The sequence below is a fragment of the Castanea sativa genome, chromosome 9 (genome assembly GCF_040712315.1).
Source record: "Castanea sativa cultivar Marrone di Chiusa Pesio chromosome 9, ASM4071231v1".
Classification (NCBI taxonomy): Eukaryota; Viridiplantae; Streptophyta; class Magnoliopsida; order Fagales; family Fagaceae; genus Castanea; species Castanea sativa.
In genome coordinates, this window is record NC_134021.1 from 32,096,368 (window position 1) to 32,114,354 (window position 17,987).

The following is a 17,987-nucleotide window of genomic DNA, read 5'->3' on the forward strand; positions in this document are numbered from 1 at the left end:
ATATTGCAAAACAACCACACAATGCATGATACTACAAGAATGGCTTTTCACATCCTTTTGTTTGTCTATTGCTACGGGGACAGATTTATGCAACAGCCTATGTTTTATATGGTGTGTACTAATACATCAACTTTTGTATATTTCAACACATTTCACATTTTGTCTAAAATCACAATTTCTTGGTGGTTAATTAGAATAGAAGTGTTTGGAGAAAGACTTGGATTTCAATTTTTAGTTCAAATAGCTTAAATAAAATACAAAAAGTACAAATAATTTCTATCAATGAAATTCATGGATGGATTTAAGCCTTATTAATATGTGGATTTGAAATTATTAGGTGTATTAATTTTAAATTCATAATAATACTTACAATTAGAACCATTTCAATAATATTAATAATAATAACAATGGGCATGAAACTAACCATCATACTAATATATCAAATTACTTTCCACAGATACCATGTTCTTCAAACTACCACTAAAATAACAAAATACACAACTGGTTGAAAGTCACTACACAGAACTGTCATACAATTCTCCAAATATGCTATAGCAACTCAAAAAAGTTCATCTCCCCCTTGGGTACAATGGCCAATGGCAATCATCAAGAGTTAGATGGTGGAGAAGGTGGAACAAGACGTCTATAGTCAGCTAAGTCCGCTTGTAGAGCTGTAACCTGGGCAAGAAGACCATCTAAAAGCTACCCATAGGCTGCCTGAGTCATCATAACGGTCTCCATCATAGCACAAAGAGAGGGAGAAGGAGGGCCTGTATGTGTTGCAACAGCAGTGTCAACATCTACCTCATCATCAGCATCCTTGGCAACAACAGTTGTGGGATCCCTATACATGTCCTCATCTGGAACATCTCCAGTAGTAAAGCATACTCGTGGTCTCATGGATGAACCAACACTAGGGTCGAAAAACTTCTTTTGGACACTTTACTATTTCAAAAATTTGGCTCCTATAGGGGCAAGGATGTGGACCAACTCTTGGGAAGGAAAGTTCTCTAATCTTAAGTATTTGAAGACCCTATGATGAAAACTGGAAAGAACAGACCATGCCTTTTATACTTGCTCCTATGCACCTCCGCAATGGTTTCAATGAAAAGGGAAGGAAAAAAAATGGAACTATTGGTGACGAGGGTGTAAAGAAAGAAATGTCTGTCTATAGGGATTTAATGGACATGAGAGATAGGGAAGATGTTGTGACAAGCTATCCTAAAGAAGATATAATTAAGCTCAGTTAACTCACTTGAGCTAATACTTGGGTCAGAACCCCGAGTGACTAATCTTCCACAAAGAACATCCATAACATCATCAATACGAGGAGACTCAAAGTATGGATAAGTAGGTGTACAAATTATAGGTACATCAAGAGCATCGAAAACTACGTCCCTAGTTATTGTAAACGATACACCACATATCTACGATGTCACTCTTTTACCATAGGAAACATTCTCATGCACCGAGAGATTCAAATAAAATTCTCTAATCAAGTCAGTTGGAGGGGGTTGTATGTTTGTACACAGAGATAGTCAATGTCTAGATTGTAGATTTTCCTTTCTCCCCAATTACGCCTATACTGAATCAAGGTTTCAAAGGTTTGCTCATTTGTGTGCGTGTGGAACCTTAATCAATCAAACACCACTTCAGGTTTGGATGCAGCTTTGGATTTTCCCCTCTTAGCCCTCCTCGGAGCCATAACTAACTAGTGGTCAGCAGTGGAAACACAATTAGCTCACAAAAAAATGGAACCAACAACCGCATTACGAAGAGATAAACACAACACCCACACTCTAATCCTACGGCGCAAGATGCATAGACACGCATAATAAAAATAAAAATATTTAATTAATATTTTAAAAAGTACTCACAATCTGTTGCGTCCACAATCATACACAAGCGCACATTAACCAGTTCTAACATTTGCACCTACAAACATATAGTTTCATATACAAACATATTATTATTATTATTATTATTATTATTTTAAAATTTTCATATACAAACATATTATTATTATTATTATTATTATTATTTTAAATGTTTCAATATGTGAGAGTGAAAGTTTACCCAATTTTTCATACATTGTATATATCACTTATTGGACAAGGGGCCTCAAGAACAAAGGGCCCTCTTATATCCACACCATGGGGACAATTTTGATTAGTTGGATAATAAGCAAGAGAATTTTATTATATCAAAGAGAAAAATATAATATAATATACTATTACACATAAATAATTATTCCTAACAGACACTTAGCTTGCATAACGAGAACTCAATGGACATACCTAATGGCAAGGGGTCCTAAGTGCACTGGCGGTAAAGGCAGCCTCGCAATAGGGCATATTCGTGGAAACCTTGAATAAGCCCACAACTGCACCAATAACAGTGCTCCTCCAATCTGCATCGCATCCTTCTTTGATGCACTACAAAGTTGCCTGTAGAGCCAAGCCAATGTTGCACTACCCTAGCTATATTGTCTCGCATTGCTAATTGGGTTAAGGAACTGCAGAGGCAGGAGTAAGACCCGGTCCACTGACTTGTCCATAAACAACAGGGCCCCCATCCAAACAAGTAGGTGGTAGCGGGCATGTTGCTGCACTACTTCATCACCAACATCCGCAGCTAGGGGAATGGCAAACTGTGCATCGAGCCATTTGTATCTTATCCTTGCCCAGGAAGGATAGACGTGTTTGAGTTCTTAATCATGGGCAGAGGTTCATGGCCCAACAAATCTCAGCATACCTTGCTCCATTCCATGTTTGTCTTCCCAGTGACAGGCAACCCATCCACCAGAATCCCTAGCATCACCTCTATATCTTGCAAGGTGATATCCATTTCTCAATAGGGTAAGTGGAACGTGTGCGTCTCCGAACGCCACCGCTCGACGAAGGCTGTGATCAAGGCGTGGTCAACCTCCATATCAAGAACCTTGAATAACCCGGTCAAACCTACTGCATCTTTGTATTGCATGATATGTGGGTCTAGCCCACCTCGCGGTAGTACACATTTACGGTGTCGAACCTTTACGATGTTAGGCACCTCTTGCACACAGACGAGCATTGTGTTAGGTAGTGCACACGAGGTAATTATAAAACGGAGATTTATTAGTAATACAACTACATTCCTTAGCGGCAGCGCGCCTCCATAGTGGAGTTGACCAATGATCCGCCTCAACTGGGTATCATCATCGGGTCCAGGCTCCACTCTATCTAGTGCCTGCATATCTGACATGGTAGCAAATAGATTGTTAGCAATCATTAAGGATTCACTCTATGACAAGATGTAATTACAATAGCAAATCATGTCTTCTTTCATATATCAAACTATATAGTTATCAAATTGTGGGTCAAAACTCAAAATTCACAAATGGTGTCATAAAATGTTAGGTTCTAAGACCTTAGGAATTAATGTATTAGAACTTCAATGTGTATTGTACTGGCAAACCATAATCAAAATATAGAGTCTAGGTTTAGGCTTGCTCAAAGTATGTTTTATTGTAAAGGTGGAATCGAGTGACTGCAGAATTTATTGGACTATGTTAGGAACCTAGAGGTTCCTAATCCCGATGAGTATGAATTGTAGGGGGATTGATGGAAATTGTAGGAAAATTGACTTAATTCGAGGTAGTCACCCTCCATAGAGAGAGAGAGAGAGAGAGAGAGAGAGAGAGAGAGAGAAAGGTGCACTAATGCACTAAGAAGTTGGTTTATTCTTCAATTAATATCTCATATTAGACTACAATCATGTATTTATAGAAGACTAGCTCTAATCTTATTGGCCCACATGGCCTCATCCTATTGGTTCCATTATTCTCCATGTGCATTAATAATTCCTACATGTGCTAAATGTGATTAACATGTTTGAAATTGTAACTAACTAACTAAATCTCAATATAACAATCATTATCTATATGCTTATAACATTCCTAACATTTCCCTTCCCTTGAAAACACCTTACCCACAAGGTGTTGTGAAATAGCATCTTCATCAAAATAGATCTTCCAATGGACCAATACCGTAGTGACATTTTAATCACCATATACATCCATTTCTCTTTGACAAGCAGTCTCGTGCACATGAAGGTTTCCTCTTCATAGATCTTCAAACTTTGCTTGAATTCTTGAGCCTTCAATGGTTCTTCCTTCAAGGTCTCATTGGTTCTTTGAACCTTGGAATGTTTTTTGTATCCTCAAGATCTCATTTGATTCTAGAACCATTAAAATTTTTGGCGCTTGTATCTTGGATTCTTGGATCACCGACACTTGGATTTTCAATTCTTGAATCATAGACTCTTGAATGGAAGCCTCCATTGGTGAATCAAGAACTGGTTCTTGGAAAATCATCATCTTCTTCTTTGTTGGTTCCTTGGACTAAACTTCAAGGGGCGTCTTCATGTATATCATCATCCCTTTGACACAAAAATTAACATCCTAGCTTGCAACAACAATAGAAGATTCTTGGAACTTGATTTGTTCTTCAAATTCCATTGAATCAAGAGATTGTAAGTCCTCTTTCATCATGTTCTCAAGATCCTCTTACAATCTTGAGAGCTCGTCATTTATGGCCTTGTTAAATTCAGCCAAGGCTTTGAATTTCTTTGAAATAGCCTCGTTAGAGTCTGTCAAGGCCTTAACATTCTCTAAAACTTCATTCACCATTTTCAAGATTTCTTATCGGTCATTTTCACCTGTCTCAAGATCAACGACTCTGATACCAAATGTTAGGAACCTAGAGGTTTCTAATGGGGATGGGTATGAATTATAAGGGGATTGATAAGAATTGTAGGAAAATTGACTTAATTTGAGGTAGTCACCCTCCATAGAGAGAAAGAGAAAGAGAGAGATGGACTAGTGAATAGGCGTTGTGAGACGTTAAGGATTCAAAATGTTAATGCAAACTCGATTTTCAAGTTACCGAGTTATGCATGTATAAACGGCCATTTTTTTATTGGAAAAAGCCACGTTTGCTTTGCCAGCGTGGCACAAAGCTGAAACTAACTCGACTATACGATGATCAAGTTCTTCAATGAATCTCAACTTTCATATTGTCGAGTTTTAAAAAAGGGGTATTTCCCTAATTAGTTTGAGAAAGATGAAAAAATGCTGGAAAGTTTGTAAGAATGGGGCAAATGCCCATTTTGGCCACAAATTATGGAAGATTAATTTCTCAACACAAAGGAAACTAAAATTTATAAGATTTTTTTTTATATAATGCTCTATTTGTTTCAACAATGATATTTTCTAGAAAATGAGTTATTTTCTAAAAAACATTTTCTATAAAACTATCTCATTTTTCCATGTTTGGTAGCAACTTTAAATGAGTTGAAAAAAAATTTCTTAACTTCCCTTATTTAGCTTGCTGTGAGATAGAGTTGTTTTTCAAAAAAATTTAATGGAAAACAATCTTTAAAAATAAGCCATACTTTTTATGTTGACCAAAGATAGTTTTCTTTTTACTCATCTTTTTTTATGCTACCAAACACTGAAAAATAAAGAAAACTATCTTTACACAAGGTTTTCCATTGAAACAAATGGAGCGTAAAAGATGATTAGTTTATTAGACCCATGTTATATTAATTTAACAACATAATATATTGTTATTATTTTTATTTTTATTTTTATTTTGATGTTAGAGTATCAACCAATATCTTTTGCTCTCTTCCCGCATTTACACTTTGGCTATTAGCTTGCTTTCTTAGCATTTACATAGTTGGCTTGTCATTTACACATTATTTTGGGATTTACTTCTTACAAAATACACATATCATGCTAAGTAGTTTCTTAAATTTTATTAAAATTTAAATTGCAAGGAAATAGAATTAGTTATTGTTGAATACAAAAAAAATAAATAAATCATTAAAATCTTTATTTAGATGGAAAGCTAACTTTGGTGGAAGGTTTAATGAATCGTTTATCTAAAGATTTGATTTGGTGTATGGCTAGCTAAAGGGTCGCACATGGTGGTAATTGGTAGATGATGAGGTATAAGGGTAAGTGAAAAGGTTTTCTAAGAATGTGACATATAGCAACACCTCTCACACACACAAATATAATAATAATAATAATGTAAAGTTTTAGACCCCTTAAACACAAGATGTTTAATCTAGTTATTTAGCCAAATAATTACTTAGATAAATTATTTAGTTCTAAGTTAACACATATAAATCATATCATGTAAATAATGTGGAAGTATAAAAAACACAACGATATGATAACCTAGGAAAACCTAACTGGTAAAAACCTGAGGATGATTTAACCTAACTATCCTCAAGGTAAAAACAGATCCACTATGAAACAATTGAAGTTTTTACAATAAGACTTAGACCACTAACATCTTATTACTACCTCATGTAGAAAACTTACTACCACGACTATGTGACAACTCCAAGTCCACGGACTACTTCTTTCCTTGATCTGCAACAACCACAAGTTCTCCTACTTGTGACTTTGAGACTCCACTCAAAAGTTCTAGATCTTTAGGTTCTTTTAGCAGCAACTAAAGTGATCATCAAGCACTTGATACAAATCTTGATCTTGATAACCCTATGTGTGTGTATGAAGGTAAACACTTCTAGATATCACAAGAGATTCACCACACAACACTCAAAGGACCTCTAAAATGTAGTTAGGGTTTTTCCTTTTATACTTGAAGTAAAACATAAAACCCTACACATCAAACGAGTTTAGGCTAAATTGGAAAATCTGCAGAAAAATAAATCTGCACGTGGTTCGATCGATCAAGCCTTGCAAATTTTGTCCAATAATTGCTGCAATCACTTGATTCCAATTTTACAATTAAACGCACTTTGAGCAAGCTTAAACCTAAACTCTATGTTTTGATCATGGTTTGCCAACACAATACATATTGAAGTTCTAATACATTAGTTTCGGTCTTAGAACCAAACAAATAATAATAATAATGATAATAATAATAATAATAATAACTAGTCTCATCACCCGCGCTCCACAAGTGCGATAATGCTCTTTTTTTTAGTTTAATATAATTTTTTAATTTGAATTTATCTACTGTTAGTGATGTTACACAAACAAAAATTTATGATTTGAAATAATGAAGTAAACTACTGGGTTTAATGTGTGCTAGTTTTTAGGGGGAAAAATGTATCAAACATACATGAAATATATTTAAATAAAAAGTGTACTAATTTTTAGGAAAAAAGTTTCTCTAGTAGTTTTTTTTTGTTGAATTACAATTTTAACCTTACTCTTTATTTTTTAGGAATAAGAATTATTTAATTAGATTAGGGGTATTTTTGACATTTTTTAAGATAATAACTAACTTCCTGCATCTTTTTAATATACAGAGATAATAATAATAATAATAATAATAATAATAATAATAATAAGTCTAATTTCTATTACGATCATGCTTGGCTTATAAAGATAAGGAGGAATGCGGTTTCAGTGTACACCTGGCCGTTTGTTTAATGTGGACTTTATCTTCAAGGACAAGGGGTATAATTTGGAGTTCAATCTAGTTTTCTAAGAATGTTTTTGAGGTTCTGTATCATAGGTTCCAGTGGTTTGCAATATTTGTTAGATTTTGCAAATCCTTTAATTTGAAGGGGGATTCATTAAGAAAATTGTGGGGAATTTTTCTTATCTTACAGACCCACACATAGGACTCAAGGACTATTATTTATAGAGTCATATGAGAGTTCCAGAGATGAAACAATGAAGTGACCTTGCATACAATAAATTAGCTCTCGTATATGCATTTAATGTAAAAACCAAGATAAATGCAAAGTTTTTCGGATAATAAAAACCCTACAAAAGATGTTGCCATATTGTCAAAAGAATTTAAAACAAGAAAGAAAAAGAAATAAGAGAGAGAGAGAGAGAGAGATGCTTTTCTCAACAGTTGATTTTTTTTTTTTGATTAAAAGTATAAGGTTAAATGATTAAATTTGTTATATCTCATTAGTTTAAACTTTTTAAAGAATCTATAATTTAACATGGTATCAAAGTAAGAGGTTCTAAGTTAGATTCCCGTTAGTTTAATTAATAACATAGTTTCAAATCTTTTTTTATTTAAAATATTGATAACACTAAAACAAATTTTGTCATATCGTCAAAATAATTTAAAACAAGAAAAGGAAGATGAAATAAATGACAAAAGATAAAAGAGAGATACCTCTCTCAACAATTGACATTTTTATTGAAGGTAACATAGATATATATTAAATTTTTTATTATTGAGAAAGATTTAACTTATAACGTTCGTTCTTGATGATGCTTTTTATTATCAAACCAAGCCATCAATCAGTTTTTAGTATAGGCAGTGAATGAACCTCAAAACTTTTTTCAACTATTAGAGACTTTATCAGTTGAGCAAATTAAAACTCACAAAATATATATTAACTTGAATTTTAAAGGCAAATAAAATATAATGGAAATATCTTAACTAGTTCTTGTAAACACATACGTTATATAGCTATAGGCCTATACATGTTTCATTGTTGTAAGGATGGCAGCCATAGGGATGATGATACTAGCCATTTCCATTGGCAGTCCTATCATGATTCATGGGTATGGCAACCATGTATATCAATGCATTTTGCCATCTGAAAACTACAGTGTCACCTAATTTCAAACAAGGTGGCAACCATGTCAAGGCATGCCAGAAAGAAAGGGAATTTCATAATACTAATACGTGAGCAGAAACAAAGCTGAAAGGAGATGACAACTTAAAAAATTTATGAGCTAGCTAGATTGATGTAGAATAGACAACGTAGACCTTCTTGGAGTAGAGAGACAGTCATAAGTCAGTAAACAAGAAATTTAGGAAGTAAAAAAATATTAGTAGAAATCATCAGAGCTGATAATTTATATCTAATAAAAAGATATTAAATAAAGTTGTAGTTTTAGGCTACAATTAAATTTACTGCCAAACTTTATTCATTTACAAATGATTATACTGTGTGGTTTTGCTATTAGTTTATATAAAACTGAAACTATTTGACTTTTAATTAACCTCATAATATTGCGCCATGTAAGCTCTTAAAGTTTCACACTTTTACATGTTATTTAATAAACACACATACCACTGCACACCCTTAGTGCGATGATCACTTTACAAGTATAAGTACTTGTGGGGTGTGGGGGGCAAGAGCTAAGGTTCAAGTCTCCAGGAGAGAGCTTCACACACATATACACTTAGATTAGACTAAAGTAGAATTCTATCTTATAATAAAAATAAAAAATAAATAAATAAACACACACACACACAATTGGATTTAAGTTCTATTTTATCTTTAAATCCTCCATTAGAATCTTGAAATTTCATATTATCTTTAAATAGTAGAATACATAATTCCATATACAAACACTTTTATATAATAAATCCTCAATTTCATAAATGAGTAATGTTATAGTCACAAATTATTTTACAATATTTTTACAAACTATTGATATAGCCAACTTTTTATTGGTTTTCATCTAGGCCCACCATTGACGTCACTTTTTATTTACCAATAACTACTCACCACATCAGCAGTTTGTAAAATTTATTATAAAAATGTTTGTATTTCTAGTATTATTCTTTCATAAGAATATATAAAGGTGCATATAAAAACACAACCATAATAATTTTGTATTAATAACTACTATAATTTTAAAATTCCAATTTAAACAAAAAAAAATTCAAATTTTATTAAACTTTCTTATGTGTGTGTTCAAGTTACACCTGATATAATTTTAAGCAATGTTACTCCAATCAATATTTTTGAATTGGATATGAATTTTGACAAATCAACCGTTGAATTACGTTATCTCTATATATCCTTCATACTTGCAAAATTTCAAAGTGATAAAAAATTAATAGTCGTGTTATCTATCAATTGTATAAATTTAAGTTTTTGTAATTTAAAATAATGCAAAAAATATGAGTTTATGAATCAAATAATAAATAATATCTGATTAGTATGAAAATTGGCATGCATGTTTAAAACATATAGAACATGTAATCTAACGATGAAATTTTCAAAATATAAATTTATTATATTAGGTATAACTTGAACCCAATATATATATATATATAGAGAGGTGCTACGTCCACAACATTTTTACAACATTTTTACAACAAATCATAGGTGGTTAGTTATTATTGGTTCAAATTTGAACTTAATACTAAGATTACTTTTTTGCCCCAACAATAACAACCAGTAACAACCTGCCACTTAAGATTTGTTGTAAAAATGTTGTAGACATATCATTTCTCATATATATATAGCTGAAGACATTTGAATTTTGGTTGATATCTTAATATTTTGGCACATAAGCTTTTGAGGTCTTATAGTGTTACATACCATATTAATTATAATAATTAATACCTATTAATAACTACCTTATGTAATTATCAAATTTTATATTTAAAAAAATCATGTTACGTTGACCAACTAGTTTTTATTTTTTTCCTCTAAAAAATGCTATTGTCGGATATGGAAAGTAGAAACCATCAATGGCAAAAGCTCAAATTAAGTCACTAACACTCACTATGTCCCATCATTTTCAAAAGTATCTGAAGAGATTTTTAATGTTATACATTTGACTTGTTAGCTCCAAAGAGAGACGGAATGAGTATAATTAAGAGAAGGACAACTCAAAAACAAGTCACATGTACTCCATAATACCTATGTATCTCATTTCTAACACAGCACTTGATGTTAAAAGCTGCGGGGAAAAAAGAAAAAAGCAAAATCCCATTCTAGCGGAGTTGGTCAGATGGTAAAGATGCAAGCTTCGATTTTCTCCGAAGAATAGAATAGAAAATGTTGCCTTGTAATTGATTCATTTTCATTTTAGGGGACCAAAGCATCATTAGTTGAACTAAAAAGTCCTGCATGTTTGCTGATCTTAATGAAAAGTAAACTCATATAATATTTACATCTGAGGCATGCTTAAGTGTGTTCTTTTTGCTGCACAACTTGACTACGCTAAATAGACCCTAATAAATCTTCATTCTGCTTTAATAAAAGGGCACGACAAGTTTCAAGTTTTCAATGGAAGGCCCTAGTCTTTCCCGGTGCAACATGAGCAAACTTGACTAAGATACAAAGAGTAGAAAAGAATTAATTGACAACAGGAAATGCGAATCATACATATTATATTCAAATCAAAACATAATAATCAAACAAAATTAGTTTCTAAATTAGTAATCCAATTTGAAACTAAATTAGTTTCTAAGTGTAGTATAATTTTGCATGAAATGTCCATTTAATTTTCATAATGTTGGTGTCAAGTGACCTATTTATAATATTCAATACAAAAATTGAGATAACCACATCATCACTTAGGTAAGATCGCCTCACCATCACTATTATTAAACGTTTTCATGCATATGCTAAGAGTATAACCTAGTACATTAATAAACAAGAAGGGAAGATGTTAAGCTATAAACAATTTTACTACAAATTGTTTAAAATCTAACGTGGTAAAGAATGTGATTGATTTCATATCAACAAAATAATACATAATTTTTTTTTCTTTAAAAGTTAACACATTAATTTGTAAGAATTATACTATAAAATTTGTAATATCCCTAACTTTAGTCATAATATTAGGGGATACCATAATATTAGGGGATACTAATCAAAACACAAAAGAAAAATAAATAATATTATACTTTCACTAAAGTTTTGAGTATGGAACAGTCGAAAAATTATCTTATAATTTGGGTACCCTCATATTAAGTAATTTGAGTATTGCTACTTGTTACAATATGTTATAATTGATGAATTTCAAAATTTGAAGAAGTGAAATTGAAACTAAACTGGTGAATGAAAATGAGGAAAAGACCCGTGTGTTTTGTAGTGAGAGAAAGAAAATGAGGAAAAGAGCGAGACATTGAGAGAAAACAAATTGAAACAATATTTCTCACTTAATGATCTATTACAATTGAGATTAGATATTTATACATGATTAGAGAGTCTTCCCTCTTCTTAACTAACTTAATAACCTTCTAACAAATTCTAAAATAGAATAATCAACTGGAATGAAATTTGTTATTGTGAACATTGTCTAACTAAATCTTGAATCAGTCCCAATAGTTGGATCTAAATGGCGTCACAACCTTTAATGAGAAGCTCTTGTTGTAAAACGGCATCATGTGGAGAGCGTGTTTGGTTGGTTTAAGTGATACGACATCGTACTTATTAAATGGCCAACATCATTTTGCTTTTGTGATATTGTTCCAATACTAACTTGATAAACCTTCTAGTTCCTTTGGAATAGAACTTGGTTTAACAATATTATATATTAAGATATTTCCATGAATAATTAAACTATGGTTTTGTAGAATATCATAAGTTACAGGTAACTATACTAAACTTTATGTATTAATATATATACATTGGGTTCATTGTAATATATAGTTATGAATAGTAAAAATGTAATCACTTGGGGGTGAAAATGGGCAAATGCCCATTTCGCACAAAAAAATAGGACAAATGCCCCATCTCCCAAACTAATTAGGGAAATGCACCTTTTTTGAAACTCGGTTTTTTCAAAATCATGTTTCAAAAAAAAAAAAAAAAATTATGGGCTCTATAGCAACATTTTAAAGAACCTATAGTAACATTTTAAGGACGCATAACGGCATTTTGTAACTTGACTTTCATGAAATCGAGTTACATGCAATTTTTCTTTTCTTTTTTTAACCTATAACACGACTTCATGGAGCTCGAGTTACAAAACGCCGCTATAAATCCTTAAAAATGTCACTATAGACTTCTTAAAACATCGCTATAGGATTTAACTCGATTTTGAGAAAATCAAGCTTCAAAAGAGGAGCATTTCTCTAATTAGTTTGGGAAAATGGACAACATGCTGATTTTTTTTCGTAAAAAGGGCAAAAACTCATTTTAGCCACCACTTGGGACTTTTGGTAGTTAAGGGGTTTTTATTGTAGATATAGGATGCCAGGCCAAACAACATTAGTGCTTTAGCCTTTTCTCTCTACATCATTTTGTGTTATTTTCCTTTTATTTTAAGTTGGTATCATAGCCACAATCTTTGTTCTTCATCAATCTTCATTGTTGCTTCTATTCAACATCATATAGCCCACACCTAAGATCTAAATCCATGAGGATCTCATCTATACCTAGACTCCTTAGATTTGCAATTGAGTCCTCTCAAAATATTCGTTTCAATGTTACACACACCTTTAAGTACCATCGCAATTCTAATCATCTACTTGCTTGTGATTGCACGCACCCTCCACTATAGACACCCTCCATGTGTCTCACATGCACTTAAAGCCCTCACAACACGTCATTTTTTCTAATTATGTGCCTGACCTACTATCTAATTTCTATACATCCTTACCCCCTAAAGTGTTGGACACATACCTATTTGTGCTGCTAGAGCTCTTTCCAAGTCTCTGTGTTCAATCTTCTTCTTGCTTTTTGTTTTCATTGCCCAAGTAGCATGTACCTATTTTCACATGCATCACGCGGGTCTCTCTACCTTTGACAATGATTTTGTTAGGTTAAAATAGATTGGCCCTAGTTAATTAATTCAATTACTTAAGTTGATTAATTAAGTCAAATTACATGCAAATTATTAAAGCACCAACAAATCACTAAATAAACTAAGTGCAATAGAAATTAAATTAACACAGTGATTTGTTGACAAATGGGGAAAACACCTCGTAAGGAAAAAACCTCACCAAGTGAATTTCAGGTCACCACTCCCAAGAATCCACTAATCAATAATCAAGCAGTTACAAGTTTGAGGAATTTTACCACTACTCTGTTCTATCTCAAAATACCAACCTACAATTGAATTTTCACTCTAATACCCAATTGGACTTGATCCTGTAGTAGACTTCTTCGCTTTGCACAGATCTTCAATCTCTGACTACCTCTTTTACAGGAATCTTAGTATGTGACTAACTCCAACAACTTGATTGATTACTGTTGATTGCAAAATTCTTCACTTTAAAGACGTTGAAGATCAGGATGCACTTGGTTACAAAGCACTTGGTTACAAAACTCTAAGGCATACAACGCAGTAGCTTCTCACAAATTATATGAGTTCTGAGTCTCTGTTTCCGTATTTTATGATTTTTAAAATAAGTCTTATATATGACTAGAGTTGTAGAGAGAGAAACTCTAATCATTCAAGTCATCATCAGAAAAAATTCAAACCTGAGATTTCTAAATCTGTAAGTCTTGATAAATCGAGCTTGTGTTGAGCTTCTTCATTAAACCTCAATAAATACTAGTGTCGAGCTTCACAGAATTAGCTTTTCCTTACTTTTTTCTTGAATATCTTTAATGATACAACTTAATGTCTCTGAGCAACATATTTCTTGATACATTAAACTCAATTTAAATTTATTTAATTACAAGTAAAATGCGTTTTATTAAAAGATAAGCCAATACATAGTGAAAACTTCCCTAATGAATTTCTTAATGGCTTTTGATTCATTCAATGGGTTTTTAAGATCTTCCTTGTAGTGAAGACTTTCCTCCGAACTCAAGTTTTCGTTAAGCCTCCATTTTGAAAAGGAGAGGGACATTAATTAGAAAATATTAGGAGAGATTCCCAAAATTAAGTAGACCATGATTTTGTGAACTACCTGGGCTAAGCCTAATGTACTCTTTTACATATTATATATTTACTTCTTTGTAATACAAAATTCCAAATAATAAAAATGTCTTAGTTAAGGATCTTTTTACTGTGAATGTAAAAGGTCAAGCTAAAAACACAAATCATTATCTTTCTCTCTCTGCATCGTTTTTTTTTTTTTTTTTTTCTTCTTCTTTTTATTTTAACAGTCTTTAATTTTAACATAAAACAAGGAAAAATAAGGAGGCCAAATTACTTTTTTGACATTGAACTATGCATCAGACTTCTATGTCATTTTTTAAATATCAAATGTGTTAGTTTAGTAAAGTTTTTACAAGAGAGTTCAACGCTATCTTTGACCTCACTTGCTGCCAAAGTTGATTGCCAAAATCATACAAATCCTTGCCCTCTTCAATCTAGAATTATAGTAAGAATCAAAGCTTAGAATCACTCAATTATAAAGCAATTTCTCAGTTGAGTAAATTGATACAATTTACAATTCGAAGATTAAAATGAAATTCTAACACAGTTTAAAAATCATAATCATAATTTACCCTAAAAAGAGATATTAAAAGAAGTCTAGAACTGACATAAGAACAAATAGAATGAAATAGATATAGAATATAGAATTGTGTATAGTAATCACAAAATAACGCTTTAATTTATAAGTATCCCAGAACCACATAGATAAAGCCTAGACAGTAGTCACAACAGAAGAAGGAAAAGAAAACGAAAGATGTTAGGGAAGAAGAAGAAGAAGAAGAAGGAAAAGAGAGAAAAAAAAAGAAAAAAGTAAGATGTTCGAAGCTCCACTGTTTGGTGCAGCTTTATTTCCTATGTTGGTCTTGAAACCTGTGACCAAAATCGTATGTATCTTAAATTAGCTGCTTTTTTGGATTGCATGAACTGTGCCAGCATAAATAAATAAGAAAGAAATTACGAGAGAGAAAAATTAGAACCCATAAAAAATAATAAGTACTCCTTAAAATAACCACCAGACTGTACTTAGAAACATCAAGTACTAGTAATAAATGACAAAGGAATTTTCAATTATAAATTTATAATAGTAGAAATCAACTTTCGGAATCTTTTGTTGATTAAACTAGGACATGATTTTACAATGCTTAAGAGAGAGAGAGATCACTATATTCCAATACTATCTAATTTGAGCATGAGGAAGTTTTTTAATGATTATAACTGAACAAAATAGCTGAAGAAGAACGAGAGAGAAAGAGAGTGTTGTGAGGAAGGAGGGCGTGTTGTGAATTTTGTTCCAAGTGTTACAGAAAATTAATTTGTTGAAGTGTTTACCAGGAAATAGCTTTCACCATGCTGCAAGCCCTGGATTAAGAAGCCAAATTCATTGATGGGTACTGGTACTCCAGAGGAATGGACCAAAACTACATCTTGACCAAACATTGCTTTCATGTCTAGTGGCCCCCTTGGAACTTCTGTTAAAACCCCATTAATAAAAACTGTGATGAATCCTGAACAAAGAAATTAAAGAGAATCAAAGGGTGAAAGGTTGAGCTTTTGGAATTAAATTCTCAATTCTTAGTTCTGAGATCATGAATTTTCTTCTAAAATCAACAAAGATCTCTAAAAGGAAATTAAGGAATACTGTAAACTATAAGGTACTATACTAGCTAAGGGTTTTTTTTTTCTTTTTTTTGTCTTTCCCTCTTTGGGGAAAAATTATGGAAAAGGAGTGCATGGAAAAGAACCCTCATGTTTTTACGGGAAAGTGCAATTTTCATACTTCGAATCAAACACAAAAACTGTCATATCAGTGAAAAGTTGCTACTTTTTTCACCAACAGTCATCCTAATTAAAATCGATGAAAAAGACTAAGAGGGTTTTGAACTTCTATATTTCAATGAAGATTATTTTAGAAAGAAGACTTAGGGTAGTAAATGGTTATATATTAGAAAATCAAGGGTAATTACCTTGAATAACTTAACTTGGGAAAAGGGAAAAAAGTACTTAAGAGGGACAAAGAAAAAGGGATTTCCAAGCAAAAGATGAAAACATCAAAACAATTACATAAATGATAAATTTAAGAGAATGAATATATATATATATATATATATAATTTTTTGAAAGTATATAAGAAGTTAATTATGTGAGAGACGTTTAGAATCTTGTGACTTAATGGTATGCCATTTTTTTATATTAAAATGAGGGTTTAAATCCTCTTCCTGATATTGTAAATTTTGAATTTAAGAAAAAAAAAAGTATGTGAGAGACCGAGACCGAATTATCAGCCATGCATTTACCAGATTGGTACTGCAAATTTGAAGTATCGGAAGCACATAAACCAGGCGTTACAGCCGAGCTTTGCTCGATTTCCGGGAAACCCATTTGACCAGAGACTGAAAAAAGACATTGGTCCACAGCAACATCGTTGCCCATAACTCCACATGAAGAAGAAGAGGAACCCAGATGATACGAAGGTGATGATAAAGGCCCAAAACTAAAACCAGAGCTACTCTCAAATAACTGAGTTGCACCACAGGTACTAGTGACTACTAGTTGTGGTTGTGCTTGAGCCTGATTTCTTTGTTCAAGATTAGCTTGCATCTGGCGTTGTCGGCGACGAGATCTTGAGCGTCGGTTCTGGAACCAGTAGAAAACATTTGCATCCCCAACTGAACCGAATTTCTCAAGCAGTTTTCTTATTCTCACTGTTTCATCTTTGGGAGGATTAACCATCCCACTGTTAAAGATAGACTCTAGTATTAGGATTTGCTCTGGCTTGGGAGTCCACCTTGATCTCACTGGTTCATTTCTCTCTGAGCCTTGGCTTGGGCTGTTAGCCTCTTGCCCTTGTTGATCTTCCATTACTCGAAGAAGAAAAAGAAAAAAGAAATGGTTCTTGATGCAAAAATCTAGGCATAAAAACCAGGAAGCAACAAGAACACATATACTAACCGCTTTAAAAGGATGAAGCTACATATATTATATATATAAAGGAATACATTTGATCTCACTGAAATTACAAACACACCCTTAATATATTGATAATCTTCATTTCATCACCTAGGACCAAAATAGTTCAATACCTTATACACTGTTTGTTTTACCCCCTACGTTTTACCAAAATCTTTTCCAATGTGGAAACATGTAGGGATGGCATTAGGACTGGGTAGAATCGGATTAGGGATGTGACTTGTTTTTGTCATAATCACTTTTCGGATTGGGAAAACCCCTTATAGAGTGATGTAAATTAAAAGTATTTTTCAATCCCTAATATGGTTATTTCGAAACTAATAAACAAACAAAAAGAAAAAGAAGATGGACAATTGTGAAGTGTTAAGTAAATGTAAAGTGTTGGGATGGGATGTACAAAAAAATATTAGTTGATTAAAATATTTATCAAATAAAAACA

The 17,987-nt window shown here is 32.5% G+C and overlaps 1 protein-coding gene across 2 annotated transcripts; it reads right to left on the reverse strand.

Annotated features, from left to right (window-relative positions):
- Window positions 1-15,221: 15,221 nt before the first annotated feature.
- LOC142611363 (WUSCHEL-related homeobox 11-like) lies at window positions 15,222-17,525 on the reverse strand. 2 transcript variants are annotated; one of them, XM_075783474.1, is made up of 3 exons: window positions 16,876-17,525; window positions 15,911-16,086; window positions 15,222-15,451 (listed from the first exon to the last, which is right to left on the reverse strand). In XM_075783474.1, exons 1-3 carry the CDS (start codon window positions 17,438-17,440, stop codon window positions 15,434-15,436), a joined length of 759 nt encoding a protein of 252 aa, XP_075639589.1. In that variant the 5' UTR covers window positions 17,441-17,525; the 3' UTR covers window positions 15,222-15,433. The 2 variants fall into 2 exon arrangements, with proteins under 2 accessions (XP_075639589.1, XP_075639588.1); XM_075783473.1 differs by lacking the exon at window positions 15,222-15,451 and having other exon boundaries at window positions 15,890-16,086; window positions 16,876-17,519.
- Window positions 17,526-17,987: the final 462 nt, after the last annotated feature.